An 18,274-nucleotide genomic window follows, 5' to 3' on the forward strand; every position below is an offset into this window, starting at 1 on the left:
CCTCAGCTAATCTCCGTTCCATTGGCACCTGAGTTCCAGTACCGTACCCAGTCCAGGATAGGACTACGCTACTTATCGCCTGCTGTTTCTAGGCTGAACCAGCCTCCCTTGTTGTTCAACCTTGAGGCCCACCTAAGTCCTGCCGGCCCTGGCACCCAAAGCTCATCCTGTGGGGAACGAGGGTTGGTAGAGGTAAAGCTCCAGTGGCCTCTACCTTCAACCCACTCCACCTGCCGATGGGGACCCGTAGGTCCTCACCTACGGGTTGCATCAACCCTACCTCGGCCCAAGGGTCCACCTCCGACACAACAATCTCTTAATCCATACATGTGCTATTTGAATAATGGGTGCTAATATTCGTCTGGTCTCCTTAAATGTTAATGGTCTTGGCAGCCCTGTTAAGAGAACCAACGTTTTGCAAGCGTTTAAAAGATCTAAAGCAGATATAGCTTGTATCCAGAGACACATTTAACGGATATCGAAAGTAAACAATTGCGGCGTGAGTGGGTGGGATCTTTATATTATATTCCTGTGGTAGGGAAAAAAGCAGGGGTAGCAATATTATTTCATAAGAATCTGACCTTTCAACAGGAAAAGGAATTTCTTGATTCAGAGGGCAGATATATTGTCCTGATGGGAAAGCTGAATGGTAAAGATGTTACGCTGTGTAATTTGTAAGGCCCCCAGCATATACTGCCAGGAGTTTTTTAAAGGGTTGGTGACTTTCCTTACAACCCACAGGAAGGGCTGGTTAGTTATAGTGGGCAATTTCAATTATGTTCATGATCCTTTGCTTGACAAGTCACCCTGCTCATCTAGGAATAGGGGTATTGATCAACAGAAGGGTATAGCTTTCATGTGTCATAATTAGAAATGTTGGATTTATGGAGAGTGTTACATCCGGGTGAATGTGACTACACACAAGTTACATGAACTTATAATTTTTTTTATCACGGATTGACTATACTTTAGCCTTGCAAGAATTATTCCCTCGTATCAATGCCGCAACAATTGGCACAGCCAGTGTCTCTGACCACTCTCCTATCTGGATAGATATTAGATTGGAGGACACCATTAGGGGGAACCGTTTGTGGAGATTCCCGACCTATTTGAGACATGACAAAGATTTTCAGCTTTTTTTTACAATCCAAATGGGAGCAGTACAGATAATAACGTCTGACATGCCTCTGCCCCAAGCTTATTCTGGGAAATTGGTAAAGTAGTACTGCGTGGAAAAATAATTTCATATTTGAAAAGTAGAAACAGACGCCTGAATGGCTTGAACCTGCACTTAGAATCTAAATTAAAATTGGCTAAAAAGAAAATGATTCAGCATTTATCAGCAGAGACCAAATTAGAATATAACTCTACCCTTGCTAGACTACAGGCTTGTCTACACCAGTGGGCGCAAAGGATGCTCCAATATTCGGAGCACACATTTTTCAAATATGGGAATAAGGCAGGTAAACTGCTCACTAATGCGGTGCAGGTTAGGCGAGGCAAAACATATATAGACAAATTGGGGACCCCCCATGGTACTTGGGCTATTTCACATTTGGACATTTGTGAGACCTTACGTTTCTATGAAACCTTATACTCTGATGATAGAACCAGGGGCATAAGTGAGGAAGGCTCTTTCTTTCAGACTCTGACTCTCCCACAGGTTACCGAGCAGCAATTGACATTTTTAAATAAAACAATTCAATCTTTTGAGATTCTGAACACTATTATAACAAGCAAACAGGGTAAAGCTCCAAGACCAGACAGTTTCTCATATGATTTTTATAAAACTTTGCAAGATTAGATAATAGGACCAATGAACCTTTTTTATGCAGAGGCTCTGGCTAAAGAAGTATTTCTCAAAGATTTCAACAAGGCATTTATAACAGTTTTGGCAAAGCCTGGGAAAGGCCCTACACAACCATCCTCCTACGGACGAATCTCCTTATTAAATTGTGACTTGAAAATTTATGCAAAAATTTTAGCTGATGGGTTTAGTCTTCCCCTCTGTCATCTCTCTCAATCAGGTTGGATTCGTAAAGGGCTGAACTGCTGGTACACACATCACTAAATTGATAATGACGATTGCCTATTATAAACACCATTTGATCCCATCTATGGCAGTGAGTTTTTATTTCGGGAAAAGCTTTTAAGTCCTGGCCTTATCTTTTTTCAGTTCTCAAACATTTTGGCTTTCAGGGTAACATTGTTAAGAGTATATCTCTTCTATATGACAATCCAATGTCACATATACTGGCTAATGGTGGGAAATCCCTAGCTTTTTCTATTCATAGGGGCATACGCAGGGGTGTCCTCTCTCCCCCCTACTCTATTTGTTGTCCATAGACCATTTACTATGGAAAATCAGTGAGGATAGTTCTATTACTGGTCTAGAGTTAAAGATACCTCCTTTAAAATAGCAAGATTTGCAGATGTTTAAATTTTCTTAAACCCTCACAACTCGCTGCCAAAGGTCTTGGATTACCAGGTTCATTGTGGTCAATTTTTGGGACTAAAAATAAATAGGGATAAGTCCAAGACCATGGAAGTTTATGGCAATCAGGGTCAGGTGCGGTCTCAATTCTCACTTAAGTGGGTTAGTACAGATATGAAATATCTAGGAATTAAGGTACCAGTATATTTTAGAAATTTATACACAGTTAATGTAGGCCCGATGCTTCAGAAAATGAAAGCACATCTAAACCAATGATCATGTCTTCCATTGTCCTTAAGCAGTAGGATACAACTAAAGATGATGGAAATACCAAAATGGTTATATTCGCTACAGATGCTGCCTATTTGGCTAAAGAGAACAGACCTGGCAGAGGTTAATAAAACTTTTAGGCAGTTTATTTGGAAAGGAAAAAACGCCAGGCTGACCTTGAAGCACTTGTGCAAGCCTCTTCTACAAGGAGGCTTGAATTGTCCTAATCTTCAGAGATATAACCTTGCCTGCATGTTAAGGCACATCGGAGACTGGTTACTAGGGTCTTCCTATTTCTCTCCTATTTTGCACTTAGAAAGATGGTTTGGGGATTGGTCCTTTTCTTTCTTATTACAGTTAGACTCTATAATGATCCCGTTAGATTTTAGACTCCATCTACTCACCACTTCCTGTAGACTGGCATGATCCTACCTTTGTAAATTTTTGGGTATTTCTGGGACGGCTTCTCCATTTTTGGCTATTTGTGGAAAACCTCAGTTTCAGCCTGGAATGGAGAACAAGATTTTTACTAATTGGTCCAAAAAAGGTCTAACACACACATTTATCATTTATTTCCTCCCAATTCCAATCAGTTTTCAAGAACTGCAAGCACAATTTAATTTACCACATCTCCAAGTGAGATACATCTTACTGCTGCCAATCTCATCAATTTCCCATTAGGCCATTGGTCAAGGTTAGAGGAACTTTCCTTAGGGAAGTGTTTAGGAAAAGCCTCTTGTGCCACATTTACAAAAAGGCTTAGTACTTTTGAAGTGCAGAATGATTTCTCTGCAATTATCATGCGTTGGACAGAAAATTCGGCATTTACAATGACCACCAAAGATATACAATTCTGTCTCAAACATTTAATTATTATTACTGAAAAGGTAGATTTGAGAGACTTGCAATTTAAATTCATATAGCACTTGTTTTATTCCCCAGTACAGGCATTTCAGGCTAAACTGTGTTCCAGTCCGAAATGTGCTAAATGTGAGGCCCCTTCCAGTGACTTCTGGCATGTCTTTTCGTCCTGCCCAAAAGTTTTGTCTTTCTGGAAAGCAGTGAGGACTTGTTGCCCTTCTATTTTATGGGTTACACTTTCTGATGATCCTTGAACTTGGCTTCTGGGACTTTATCATGAGGAATTGCATGTTACTTACAAAAGTCAAAAACTATTTTTAGATAAAGCAGGGCTGATAGCCAAGAAAACAATACTGACAGTCTGGATAGACAAGGCAACACTGGGTATGAATCAATGGGAGAATAGACTGCTTAAACTACTAACCCATGAGTACCTTTCGGCTAAATCATTATCTCCATCCAAAAGAGAAACCGTTTCCAAGAGCTGGCAAACGAATATTGCCACCCTACCTCAGGTGGTAAAGGAGACAATTGCATCTGTATGAATAAGCGGTGGTTCCTTTGGCTGGGTGCATCTAACGTCCTCTTTCTTTACCATCTCCTGTCCATAAGAATTCTCAGATATATTTTGCTCTGACTCTGTTTTGTTTTTTTCCTATATTAACCTCTTTCTACTGTGTAAGATACGAAGAGGAGGGGGTAGGGTTGGATGAAGAGGGATAATGATGAAGTTGTATCATCACAGTGCTTTCTTATGGCCTGATTTTTAATGACCCACACAGGCAGGCCCCTTTTAAAATGCGCGCAAGGCCCGGCCGCGTGCATAACCCCTGTTACGCATACAAGAGCCGGGCCTCGGCAGAGGGGTGGTCTGGGAGGCAGGGCTAGAGGTGCCCGGTACAGTGGCAATTTGCCGCTGTGCCGGGGGGATCGCACATGGGCAGGGTGCTGGCGCGCGCAACTTGCTACAGCTCCTTTGCAGGAGCAAAAGGTAAAAAAAAAAAAAAAATTTGGAGTACCTAGGGTAGGGATAGGAAGTGGGTAGGATAGGGGAAGAGTAGGGAAGTTCCTTCCCAGTCTGCTCCTTAATTGAAATGGACTGGGAGGGAACTGGAGAAGCCGGATGATGCGTTGCCACACATTTTTGGCCTATGTCTGCCCCCCCCCTTGCGTGGCCACCTGTGATTTTATAACTTGCGCGCATGTTAGAAAATCAAGCGCCCATGAACGCGTGCACGTTCTTTTTTAAAATCTACGCCTTAATGTTTCTCTGATGCATGTTATGAACACTTATTGCTCTTGTGTTTCTGGTCTATTGTTTGTTATACTCCCTGCAAAAAACTAATAAAAATATTCCCGCAAAAAAAAAAAGTCACAGGGCATACTGGCCTGAGACTTTTCTATTGAAAAGCAGGCTGAATTAACCATGTTGTTTGAGTGATGGCATCTGATGGCACACCACATGGAGCTCTCTCTCCAAGTCATCAGAGCTTTGCTCTGCTGTGCCTGCGTGGTCAGTTACTCCTCAGTCTATTTTTTTCTGGGCTTTGCATGGATGTTTTGAAGCTCCTCTTTTTTTTTTTTTTTTTCTCCTCGGAGAAATTTTTTTAGGCAAGCAATCCCCAAAAATGTTTTTCAATGCTGAAAACATTTTTTTTTTTTAAATCAGGCTTAAAGTACTGTCAGTGCATACACATTATGTTTGTCACTGACTGGCATAATTATTGCTATCTCTGCTTGGGCCTGGATCATGACCAGGCCTCATGCCATGACTGAGGTTGCATGTTTTCCAGAGCACAATGACAAAGAGTATTGAAGATTGCTGCACTTTGAGATGGGGCAAATGGTTGTCACTGAGTTGCTATGCTCCATCACCCAGGCACTTGCATTCTTCACCAAGCCGAAAGAACACGGACAGGACCGGAGCAGAAGAGCAACAGCAACAGAACCTTCGTCTGAGGATTCCAGGTCTAAGACGTGGGCACTGTTCAGTCCCTCTACCCTGGCTAGGGTAAGTGAGGTCTTGGGGTCCCTGGTCACTAAAGCACCTAAGAACCCCACTCCAAAAGTGTTTGAAGCTCCAGCTTCATCATTGATGCAGGACGTGCCTAAGCACGCTGATGGTAAAAAGGCGTCAGGGAACACAATGTGAGACATGAAACCTTTGCATGGTGCATTGATGTACGACACTCACAAGACAAAGCAGAGCAAGAGTCATGAACCAACGCAGCCTAAATCCCATGTCAAAACGGAGCACAGTAGCATCGCTGAGTTGCAATGACGCAACGCATATCGCTCCAATGCTTAAAAGATGGGTTCTGATTGAAGCAGAGCTACTCAACACAGAAAGGCACTACAATGTAGACTGCATCATCGGATAAGAGGCATTCTCAGTTGGATTCTTCCAAGTGACCTCAAGAGTCTGTCTTCCAGATCAGAGCTCAATCCCCTTCTCAGAAAAGGAGGAGTGAGGATCTGGCGACATCTCTTCATCAGTTCATGGATCTAATTCTGGACACCTTATCAGTTTGACTATGATCATCCCCATCCAGGCCTTACTCCATCAGTTTGGCTTCCTCATCCCCATGAGAAATCAAGGGGTTTATGCCGACATATGGCCCCTTCCAGACAAAAGCATTCTGTGTATCAAAGAAACCTGTCTCTGTAGGATCTCTAAAGGCTAGAGGACAGAAATGAAGAAGAGGGCAACAGTTACTACCCTTAACAGAAGGCATGGAGATTACTACTCTCAACCAATAGCCTTGATGCTTTTGACGCAACTGTGAACTCCCTCAGTAGTGTCAACTCTGTTTCAGATCTTTGTGCCATCTTCAGAATAAGACTTTTCCTTCTAATCCCTCTACCAAAACCAAGACCAGTCCCTTGTGGCACTCCACTAACCACATGTCTGTCCTCCGAGTAAATTCCAAAAATATGACATAAAACACAAATAACCACCCTAACCACTGACATTTGCTGTCAAGGGGCGTCATTTCAGTGGTGCCGCGGTGAGCACTCCAAAGAGAACTTTCAGCGGCATTTCTGCAGGTAAAATAATGATTTATCTGTGGAAATGCTTGTTATAAAATTGAAAAACAAACAAACTATAAAGTTACTCATTTTGAATACATAAAACATTTTTGTGTCTCTCTGTGGTTTTTCACAATTTTTTTTCTCATACTTTCATTAAGTTTCCCATCTAATATATGGGTAAATTTACACGTATACCAGCACAGAGCAGAGGTGTTTCCCAGGGACAAGGTTAGGAAGAATTTTGCATTTACGTACATATTTTTGCATTTTCAAAAGTTAGCATTAAATTGCTCAGAAAATGTCTGCACTCTTGCTGTAATAGAAAGTACAATTGTGGTGTGGTTGATTTTGCTGGGATAATTTTCAGCATAAACTTATGCGCATAAGCTTTTTATTATATTTTTAAGAATTTGTATTGATATGTTAAAATCCATGATCTTTGTAGTCTTGATGTTTTTATTGCTTAATTTTTAATTGTCAGGGCACTGCTGCCAGTAAGGTAACCCCCCAGGGCAGGAGCAGCTCTGGACTCAGGGGAACTGGCTAAACAGGCAGTGCTGGTTGAGCCTGCAGGCTCTGGCGGCCGGCAGGACTTAGACTGGAGGTGCACTGCAGCGCAGGGGTACAGGGCGTAGAAGGACACCCAGTGAGGCAGAGCCTGGGCTGCAGGATGCTAAAAGGTATCCACAGAGAGCAAGGGACAGGGAGTGCGCCAAAGGACAGACAAGACAAGCAAAGCTGAACAGCATGCAAAGCAGGACTGGAACAAGACAAACGATACCAGTACTTAGGCCAAACAAGCTGGACACAAAACGCACACAAGGACGAAGGAGGCCTCTAGAATAGGGTCAATACAAGGACAGAAATAGAGGCTACATGCGGCCCGCTGAGAGCCCCTGCTGACAGGAGGGTCTCACTCCAGCAAGGGTCCTCACATTAAAGTTATATCATTTTAATTAGTTTTATGTTTTAGTTGTCCTTTGTTTAATGTTTTTACATTTTATTGTTATATGTTTAATGTTTTATAGTTTTTACATTATATCATGGATGTATGTTCATGCCTTGCCTAGAAAATATTTATAGGTGGGTTAAAAACACCTTAAATGAAATTTGTTTTGAAAATGGGTGTAACTTAGTGCATATTTGTCATCTAATTTATGCAGCTTTTACAAAATTACCCCCAATGATCTTTTGTCCACAAAGGCAGGGCTGTTTATGACCTGCCGTTTTCCCCCCTTCTATTGTACTTCTGTATTGTCCAGCTTGCAAAACGTAATGCTTTTTCTAGAATGTGCATAGTAGGTCACATTGTCCTGTTTTCAGTGTTTTTATGCTTTTTTCTGAATATATACAAGAACCTGTAATAACTGTATTGGAATAGTAGTAGTAAAATTGTTACTTAAGATCTACCAAACTACCAATTTACCTGTTTCTATTTCTTTAGATTTGGAGATGAAGGAGTTAAAGGACTGCTGCATGGTTTAGAAGGAAACAAGAAGCTTCTCTCTCTCAGCTTGTGCTATTGTAACCTGGGAGCAGAAAGTGGGTCAGCGCTAGGCCCAGTTGTAGCCCAAACCGCCATTCAGTAAGTGCAGTGCCTTTCCAGGCAGTCTCGTGCAGAATACTTGTTTTACTTGCCAAGGATCTTGCTTACCACTCTCTAAACCCCAATACCAGACGGACTTGCAGGTAGGCTAGATACAGAGTTAGGAAGAGGTGTGTGTGTTGGGGGGAGGGGCTGGCACTCGGATGCCACACCTGACCAGCACAGATATTGTTTAAAAGACAATACCTTTTAATGCTCTGATTCGGCACGCCAGTTTTTCAGCATCTCGCCCCCTGCAAACCTCTAAAGGTGTGTGCAGAAGTGCGCAGACTGTTTGAAACTAGTTTGTGACCGCACTTCTAGTTTTGACTGCTTCACAGAATTCTGCAATTGTGGCTCTACAAAACCACCTCTGATTTGGAAACCATCATCTTCTCTCTTCTCTAATGGGCCGATTCAGTAAAGTCCACGGGAGAGCAGCCTCTCTCCTGTGCGTGCGATTCTGTATTTAAATGAGGCCCGGCGGTATTAGCGGGCAAAAGGAGGCGCTAGGGACACTAGCGCGTCCCTAGCGCCTCCTTTTGGACCAGAGCGGTGGCTGTCAGCGGGTTTGACAGCCGACGTTCAATTTTGCTGACAGCTACAGGCTCGGAAACCGGACCCCGGCAAAATTGAGCGTCCGGTTTTCGACCCGACAGCCGCCGGCCGACTTCAAAATTTTTTATTTTTTTTTTTTACTTTTGGAAAGTTTCGGGACCTCCGACTTAATATCGCCATGATATTAAGTCGGAGGGTGCACAGAAAAGCAGTGCACTTTCCCGGTGCCCGAAGAAATTAGCGCCTACACTGTACTGTATCGGCCTGTTTGTGTCCTACTACCACATTCAGAGTTCTCCAGCACTAGGCACATAATCTGATACAGTGTATTGCCCAGGCAAGGTTTTCCATGGTGCTTGGCTCCTCCAGGGAATGGCAGCCAAGCAAATATTGTATGGTCTGTGACTTACAGCAATCATGTGGGTCTGGCTTATTGGAGTGGCCATTGCTGACCTGCTGACTTGTGTGTAAAGAAGGTTCAACCACATGAATGAATCTTTTGCGCCTGCATGAAAAAGTGCTAAGCAAGAACATAAGAAAATAAGAACATAAGATTTGCCATACTGGGTCAGACCAAAGGTCCTTCAAGCCCTGTATCCTGTTTCCAGCAGAGACCAAGCCAGGTCACAAGCACCTGGCAGAATCCCAAGGGGTAGAGAGTGTTACAGTTTTGGCTGCAGTGCAACCACCTCACCACCAGGGGTCCCTCTAGTGCTGGCTCTCCTCACAGGCCCAGTCCATCTCCCCTGTCCACTCTATGTTCTGGGCTGTCCCTTATAACCCTGCCTGACAGTTCCCTAGGTGCTTCGGCATCGAGCTCACCTGGGCTCCCTGCTCTAGCCTTCCTTGCCTTGCGCGGCCTTCGGGCCTTTCCTTGCCTTGCCTTGCCTTGCGCGGCCTTCGGGCCTTCTTCCTGGCTTTCCTTACCTGGCCTACGGGCCTTCTGACCTGCCTTGCCCTACTTACGGTGTGTGGCCTACGGGCCTTCAGTGTGTGTGTGGCCTACGGGCCTTCTGACCTGCCTTGCCCTACTTACGGTGTGTGGCCTACGGGCCTTCAGTGTGTGTGTGTGTGGCCTACGGGCCTTCTGACCTGCCTTGCCCTACTTACGGTGTGTGGCCTACGGGCCTTCAGTGTGTGTGTGGCCTACGGGCCTTCTGACCTGCCTTGCCCTACTTACGGTGTGTGGCCTACGGGCCTTCAGTCGGTGTGTGGCCTACGGGCCTTCTGACCTGCCTTGTCCTGCTTACTGTGCCCTGACCCAGCCTGAACCTAGACACTGCTATCTGCCGCCTGCCCTGACCCAGCCTGGACCCAGACACTGCTACTTGCCGCCTGCCCTGACCCAGCCTGGACCCAGACACTGCTATCTGCCGCCTGCCCTGACCCAGCCTGGACCCAGACACTGCTCTTGCCGCCTGCCCTGACCCAGCCTGGACCCAGACTCTGTTCTAGCCATTCTTGCCTCTCTCAACCTGGAGCCACCCTTCTGGGTGGTGTTCACGACTCCTGACCGGAGCCCAGTCGTAACAGAGAGATTCCAAGCTGCTTATCCCAAGAACAAGCAATGAATTTCTGCAGTTCTACCTTAATAATAGTTAATGGACTTTTCCTCCAGGAAACCTTTTTTTAAATGCAGCTATACTAATAGCTTTCCCCACATTCTTTGGCAGTGAATTCCAGAGGTCAATTATGAGTAAAAAAAAAAAAAAAATTCTCTTAGTTTTAAATGTATTACTTGGTAACTTAATTGTGTGTCCCCTGGTCTTTGTACTTTTTGAAAGATTAAACAACTAATTAACATTTACTTGTTCCATTCCACTTATTAACCTCTTTAGCCTTTCTTCATAGGGGAATTGTTCCATCCCCTTTATCATTTTGGTTGATCTTCTCTGTACCTTTTCCAATTTTGCTATATCTTTCTTGAGTTGTGATGACCAGAACTGCACATAATACTCAAGATGAGGTTGCACCATGGAACAATACAGAGACATTATGATATTCTCTGTTTTATTCTCCATTCCTTTTCTAATAATTCCTAGCATTCTATTTGCTTTCTTGTCTGTTGCTGCAAACTGAGCAAAAGATTTCGAAGTATTTTCATCGATGACACCTAGATCGTTTTCCTGAGTGGTGACTTCTAATGTGGAACCTTGCATTATGGAGCTATAATTTGGGTTACTCTTCCCTAAGTGCATCACTTTGCACTCGTCAACATTAAATTTCATTTGCCCATTTGCATGCCCAGTCTCCCAGTTTTGCAATGTCCTTTCACAATTTCTCACAATTATCTTGCGATTTAACAACTTCAAATAATTTTGAGCCATCGGCAAATTTGATCACCTCACTTGTTATTCCCATTTCCAGGTCATTTATAAATATATTAAAAAGCAGTGATCCCGGAACAGATCCCTGGGGCACTCAACTATTTACCTTTTTCCATTGGGAAAATGAACCATTTCTTAGCATCCAGTCAGATGACTCCAGAAGAAGTGGGTTATGCACCTCTACCAGCAGATGGAGACGGAGAAAACTGACGTCACAGTATATATACCACTGCAGTGTCATCAGCCTGTTGGTGTCTCCAGGAGATGGTGGACGTGCATCTCCCTACTGGAGATTACTTCACTTTGAAAAAGGAGAAATAAGGAAAATAAATTTGCCCCGCTCTCCTGCGGTGATATCAAAAGGTCCTCCCCAGTTGAGAATTCCTGAGGTGATTCCCATGGTCCCTCAGATGAGTGCCTTGGTTTGGTAGCTGGTTTTTCAGCAGGTGTGGACTTAGCTGTTAAGCAGCTGAAAGGCAGCACGGGCAGGAAGCCGAGCACAGCGGTAACAGCATATGCCCTCTCCCCCCATAGCCGGAGACCAAGTCTGTATTCAGCCAGATAAGGCTGAGCTCAGATAAGTTAAAAAAAAAAAAAATCCAGACAGAAGAGAAGAGTGTTTTTTGCTGTAGGGCTTCCTCCTTCCCCCAGTCTTCATGCTTGGTGCACCATTCCGACATTTCTCCCACTCCGTGGTGCGGTCGAGGGACTTGGGCAGCCTGGCGGGTTGAGCAGCCTTTATAGACTATGCCCCACTGTGAGGCTTTTTCGCTGTGTGCCGTGTGGTGGGCCTCAACAGCATTTTGCGTGTTTTCTTTAGGCTGCTCTATACAGGATTGTTGGTTCGGTGTGTGCATCTAGTTATGTGTCCAAGTTGTACTTCTTGGATACTTAGGCAGGCCTAATAGTCTGTGCGTCCAAATTAAGCAGCTCCTTAAGTGGCCATCCACTTATCTGTGCATACAAGTTGAGCATTGCTGTGTGCTTAATTTTTTACTGTACCTATCCTGGGATGCCTAGGCACTAGGACGCCTAGGTGTGAGTCACCTAGCTGTTGGATGCCTAATTTTTGGATGCCTAGGTTGGACACCTTGTCATTTTTTTGGACATCTTAAAAAAAAAAAAAAAAAAAAAAAAGACGCACACCTCCAGCTGCCGATAAGAGCACTGCTGGTCTAATGGTGCCTATATCTAAGAAACCTAAGCGCCTTTCTCTTTGCACTGCCTGTCATATTTGGACATCTCAACCAGGCGCGCCCACTGACTTGTGCCAGCACTGTTTGGAGGCTCAGGGAGAATTATCTTCCTCTGATTTCATTAATTATGGTTCTTCCCAGCCGGATGTAGGTCTGGGTATAGATGTTTTAGGTAGGGTGCCTGATTTTAGAACTTCTGGTTCTTCAGCAGGGGAAAGCAGCTCAGTGAGTATGCCTCAGGTACCTCCTGGTCTGAATACTTCTACATTTTCATGGGTAGAACTTTTTCCAAGGATTACAATCTTTTCTTCAGGCGCAGTCCTCAGTCCCGTCCAATGCTCCCAGGCCAAAGTCACAGGTGCAAACCTTGCCTGGACCTACTGTTAAGAGCCAGAGTACTCCTAGAGTGGCAGCAGGACTGCCCAATAGAGATCTGGATGGCACAGATGATGACTCCGATCCTAACTCTCTTGATGATGCGAACCTTCATGGTTACAGCTAGATCGTCTAAGGAAAGGAATTTCCCTGGCACCACTGGACTGGCTAGTACTGATAACAGATGCGAGCCTCCATGGTTGGGGAGCTCACTGTCAGGAGCTGACAGCGCAAGGATACTGAGATGCAGAAGAGTCTCTCTGGAACATCATTCGTTTGGAAGCCAGGACAATCCGGCTGGCATGTTTGCAGTTCAGCGACAGGCTGCAGGGTCGAGCGGTCCAGATAATGTCAAACAATGCAATGACTGAGACTTACATAAATTGGTAGAGAGGAACCAAGAGCCAATAAGTGAAATTCCTCCTAGATTAGAACCATTGAAATGAACTTTGAAATGAACTTCCAGTCCTGATTTCCCAGACCTTGAAAATGCTGGAAGTATTCTTCAGGACATGGTCTCTCCCTGCCACTCCCCGCAGAAGAAGTAGGCAGTAGAAGATACATTGGCAAGGCTCCTTAGTCTGAGGGCTATGATTCCGGTGCCCACGTTTCAAGAAAACGACTCTGGCTTACATAAATCAGCAGGGAGGAACCAAGAGCCAACAAGTGTCAAAGGAAATAGATCACATAATGGAATGGGCCAAACTACATCTCCAGATGAACTCAGCCTCTCATATATCAGGAAAAGACAATATAAGAGCAGACTTTCTCAGCAGGGAAAGTCTGGACCCAGGAAAATGGGCACTATCAAACAAGGCATTTCAGCTGATTCTGGATCATTGGGGTCTCCCATTTCTAGACCTGCTGGCGACTTCTCGCAATGCGAAAATTCCATGTCTCTTCAGTCGCAAGAGATCCAAAGTCGTTGGGGATTGATGCCTTTGTGCAGGAATGATAGGAAGACAAGTTGTTGTATGCCTTTTCTCCATGGCCTATGTTGGGCAGATTAGTCCAAAGGATCGAGCGCCACAGAAAGATGGTGCTCTTGGTTGCTCCAGATTGGCCCAGGAGAACATGGTATGCGGTTCTTGGCGGAATCTCCCCTTTGGCTTCTGGCGCACAAGGCTCTGTTGTAGCAGAGTTCTGTTCTTCATGAAGATTTGACTTGATTTTGTCTTACGGTATGGCTCTTGAAAGGGCTCGCTTGCTGAAACGTAGATACTCTGCGGCAGTGATTTCTACCTTGCTTAGAAAGTTCTCCACTTCCTTGGCTTATGTGCGGATTTGGCGAGTGTTTGAGGCTTGGTGTGAGGATCGAGGCACTCTTCCTTGTTCGGTCAAGATCCCGCTCATTTTTTGAATTTTTGCAGGATGGCTTGAATAAAGGCTTGACACTTAATTCCTTAAAGGTACAAGCAGTGGCTCTTGCTTGTTTCAGAGGTTTGGTGAATGGTGGATCCTTGTCGGCTCATCCTGATGTGGCCCATTTCCTGAAAAGAGTGAAATATTTCCGTCCTCCTTTGTAGTTTCCTGTGCCCTTATGGAGTCTTAATTTGGTATTGGATTTCTTAGTGAGCCTTATGTTTAGACCATTGCGTAACCTGACCTTGCAGTTACTGACCTTGAAAATGGTGTTTCTTGTAGCAATTTGTTCTTCGCGTAATGTTTCCGAACTGCAGGCCTTGGTCTTGATGGGAACTTTTTTTTCGCGTGACACCAGGGGTGGTACTTGTTCCTTCCTTTCTACCGAAGGTGGTCACTGACTTTCACTTGAATCAGTCCATCTCTGGACAGAGAAAGAAGTAGAGTATCATCTGTTGTGACCCTTGGATGTCCAGAGACATATTGTCCGGTATCTGGAGGTTACTAAGCCTTTGCAGAAGATGGATCACGTGTTTGTCCTTAATGGCAGTACTAGGCAGGGAGAGCCGACCTCACAGGCTACCATAGCTCACTGGATTAAGTAGGTGGTCACGGCTGCATACGTTGAGGCTGGGAAACTATTACCTAGTCAGGTCAGGGCTCATTCCACTAGGGCTCAGGCAGTGTAATGGGCAGAAGTGAAATTGATGTCTCCGTCAACATTTGCCGAGCTGCGACATGGTCCTCATTATAAACTTTTTCCAGTTATTATCATCGGTCTGTGCAAGCCCAGGAGGATACAGCCTTTGCACGTGCAGTTTTGACTGGACTGCAGGCAGCCTCTCGCCCTATTCGGGAGTAGCTTGGGTACATCCCACTTGTTCTGGATTCATCTGGCTGGGTGCTAAGAAATGAGAAATTACTACTTACCTAATAATTTCCTTTTCTTTAAGACAGTCAGATGAAACCAGCTTCCCTCCCTTGGCTCCAAATGGTTGTATTATAGCCCTTCGCTATGGCTATGTGTTACAGGGATTACTGGTAAGTGTTCGTCCAGTCCCTAGACTAGTGCTAATACATTCTTGTCTGAGCTCAGTGTTGCCTATAGGCTGAATATTGAAATGGCTGTCTGTTTAATCAAGTTTTGCAAGTCTGTCCACAGGTGCTTTTGACGAGAATACAGGCAGGATGATGTCACCGCAGGGGTGTATATACTGTGATGTCAGTTTGCTCCATCTCCATCTGCTGGTAGAGGTGCATAACTCATTTGTTCTGGATTCATCTGACTGTCCTAAAGAAAAGGAAATTATCAGGTAAGTATTAGTTTCTCATTTAGCTCTACTCTGGGTTCTATCTTTTAATCTGTTGGCAATCCACAGTAGGACACTGCCCCCTAACCCATGATTTTTTAATTTCCTAAGAAGTCTCTTGTGAGGGACTTTGTCAAATGCTTTCTGGAAATTCATATACACTATATCAATTGGCTCAAAATTTGTGAGGCAAGACTTCTCTTGACTAAATCCATGCTGGCTTTGTCTCGTTAAACTATGCCTATCTATATGTTCAGAAATTGTGTTCTTTATGATAGTTTTGATCATTTTGCCTGACACAGACATGAGACTCACTGGTCTGTAGTTTCCTGGATCACTCCTTGATCCCGTTTTAAAAATTGGTGGTACATTGGCAACCCTCCAGGTACCATAGATGATGTTACTGATAGCTTACAAATTTCCAACAGCAGGTCTGTAATTTCATTTCTCAGTTCTTTCAGCACTCTGGGATGTTTACCATCTGGTCCAGGTGATTTGCTGCTCTTTAGTTTGTCACTTTGCCCTAGTACGTCTTCCAGTTTCACTGAGATTTCAGTTCCTCAGCATTAGTTTCTCAGAATCATTTCTGGCACAGGTATATCTCTTACATCTTCCTCAGTGAATACCAAAGCAAAGAATTCATTTGGTCTCTCTGCTATGGCTTTGTCATGCCTAAGTGCCCCTTTTTTACCCCTTGATCATCTAATGGTCCAACTGACTCCCACAACCTTGATGTGCATTTATAAATTCTCATCTATTGTATTGCATCAGATTCACCACTTTTACACTTCACTGGTTGTTGCTGATTTTTTTTTAAGTGGTTTTGTTCCAGTTAAAAAGCTTTCCTGAGATTTTGGGGACCTCGCAGATGTCTGTGTAGCTTGGGTTTAGAATCTTTAGCTTATGATCTTTCTGTTTTACTTGCCGCTACCCGCTTAATGTCCAGCAGCATTACTCTGGCAAGCACATAGAACAGGTCTTCCCAGACTTTTTGCCAGTGTAACCCCATTTAACAGTAGAAAATTCACTTGACACACCCCCCCCCCCCAGAGGATGACAAAAATGAGCAGGGGTGTGGTCCCCTTCCAACAATCATTCCACATTCACCCTCCCAGCACTCCAGCTGATCCCCTCTCCAGTTGATCTTGTCGCTTAACCTCCACCCCCTCTCATACTCTCCTCACCTCAAGCAGATTGCCTCTCTCTTCTCCTCCTTCAGCATCCCCAACCCCTCTTACCTCCCGATCCCATCACCTTCCTTTCACCTTTTCCACATCTCCCAGCTGATCCTCTCACATTCAAGCACTTCTTATAACCCCTAATTGATCCTGTCATCCCCTTTATTTCCCCCATCCCACTCATTCTCCAGCTCCTCTTTTACATCCTCTGGTTGATCTTCTGTCATTCCCCTTCTCTGAGCCTCCAGAGCCAATCTCCCTCCTGCATATGTTCCCTCTCTTCAAACATCCCTTCTGCCAAACATCCCACTGGCCAGGGTCAGCAGCAATATTTTTCTTTGGGCCCAGGGCCAAAGGTGAATGACAGCTGGTGGAAAAAGAGGGCAGGGTGAAGGCAGGGACAACATTTTTCTCTTGGGTGGTTTAGTGGTGGGTGAGAAGAAAGGAGCAATGACAATCTCCACCAGCCTATGCATACTTGGCTCTCCATTCTCCTCCCCTCATGGCTGGTCCTAAGCCCAAAAGTGATCTACAAGTGGCAACAGCATTAGTAATGAAAATTTGCATTGAGCCTGTGAGCCAGTGCAAACTTGCAGGTCCTACAGTGGATCTGATCCTTCTCGTGCAGGGTTTCCTGCTATCACAGAAACTCGGGGGGGAAGGCGGGAGCCTGTGAGTGAATGCTGGCTCGCAGGTCCCATGCAGACTTCGACTGCTAATGCTGCTGTTGCTGGTGCAGCAATGGTTATCAATAGGTATGGGTATTCGGGAAAAACGAAATAGGAAATTAGACAATATTTTGTTAGTTTTCACGTTTCGTTTTGATAACAAAATCGATCCATCGGGCCTAGGCATAGACGTAAACCAGGAGACGCAGCCTAAGCCTGGGAGGCACTGGAGTTAATTAACTCTGGTGCTTCCTCTCCAGTGAAGGGCATCATTTCAGCTAAGAAGACAGAAGAAAAACATCATAGAAGATCTGAGGCCTGGGTGCTGGCCTGACCCTGACCCTGAGCCGAGGCCCTGGGGTCAGGACCCGGCCTATGGACCTAGCCCTGGCCTTGGATCCATTCTCCAGGCCTCAGCCTCAGTGTCGGGACCCGGTAGCCAATATAATGCCAGTCTTTAAAAAGGGTCCCAGGGCTTGATCAAGGAAAATTCAGACTGGTAAATGAACATCACTGCTGGGCAAAACTGTAGAAACTATGTTTAAAAACAGAATTACTAGGCATATGGACTGACCTGACTTAATGGGGGAAAAGTCAACTTTCTTGGCATTCAGACACGTTAATCCACACCGTGAGTTAAGCACCTTTTCCACAGATGGAGATGGAGCAAAGCTGATGTCACGGTATATATACCCCTGCACTGACAACAGCCCACCAGTATTCTCCATGTCCAGCAGATGGTGGACGAGCATTTCCCTACTGAGGATTGCTTAAGAACATAAGAACATAAGAAATTGCCTTGCTGGGTCAGACCAAGGGTCCATCAAGCCCAGCATCCTGTTTCCAACAGAGGCCAAACCAGGTCACAAGAACCTAGCAATTACCCAACACTAAGAAGATCCCAAGCTACTGATGCAATTAATACCAGTGGCTATTCCCTAAGTAAACTTGATTAATAGCTGTTAATGGACTTCTCCTCCGAGAACTTATCCAAATCTTTTTTGAACCCAGCTACACTAACTGCACTAACTACATCCTCTGGCAACAAATTCCAGAGCTTTATTGTGCGTTGAGTGAAAAATAATTTTCTCTGATTAGTCTTAAGTGTGCTACTTGT

General features: G+C 44.6%; 1 protein-coding gene and 1 long non-coding RNA gene across 5 annotated transcripts in view; one reads left to right on the forward strand and one right to left on the reverse strand.

The window, feature by feature from the left end:
- LOC115098789 overlaps positions 1 to 18,274 on the forward strand; it is a 66,768-nt gene that overhangs the window by 32,163 nt on the left and 16,331 nt on the right. For all 4 annotated transcript variants that reach the window (XR_003858612.1, XM_029615730.1, XM_029615729.1 and 1 more), the window contains exon 6: positions 8,043 to 8,183. Coding sequence is in view for 3 of the 4 variants with exons in the window: in XM_029615730.1 (XP_029471590.1) it covers positions 8,043 to 8,183 (141 nt within the window). In the remaining variant the exon portion in view is untranslated. The remainder of the gene's footprint in view (positions 1 to 8,042; positions 8,184 to 18,274) is intronic.
- The window catches only part of LOC115098793, a 51,911-nt gene that overhangs the window by 4,082 nt on the left and 29,555 nt on the right, over positions 1 to 18,274 (reverse strand). Inside the window, exon 2 of the long non-coding RNA XR_003858613.1 lies at positions 3,109 to 3,209. This is a non-coding gene — a long non-coding RNA (uncharacterized LOC115098793). The remainder of the gene's footprint in view (positions 1 to 3,108; positions 3,210 to 18,274) is intronic.

The sequence above is a fragment of the Rhinatrema bivittatum genome, chromosome 9 (assembly GCF_901001135.1).
Source record: "Rhinatrema bivittatum chromosome 9, aRhiBiv1.1, whole genome shotgun sequence".
NCBI lineage: Eukaryota > Metazoa > Chordata > Amphibia > Gymnophiona > Rhinatrematidae > Rhinatrema > Rhinatrema bivittatum.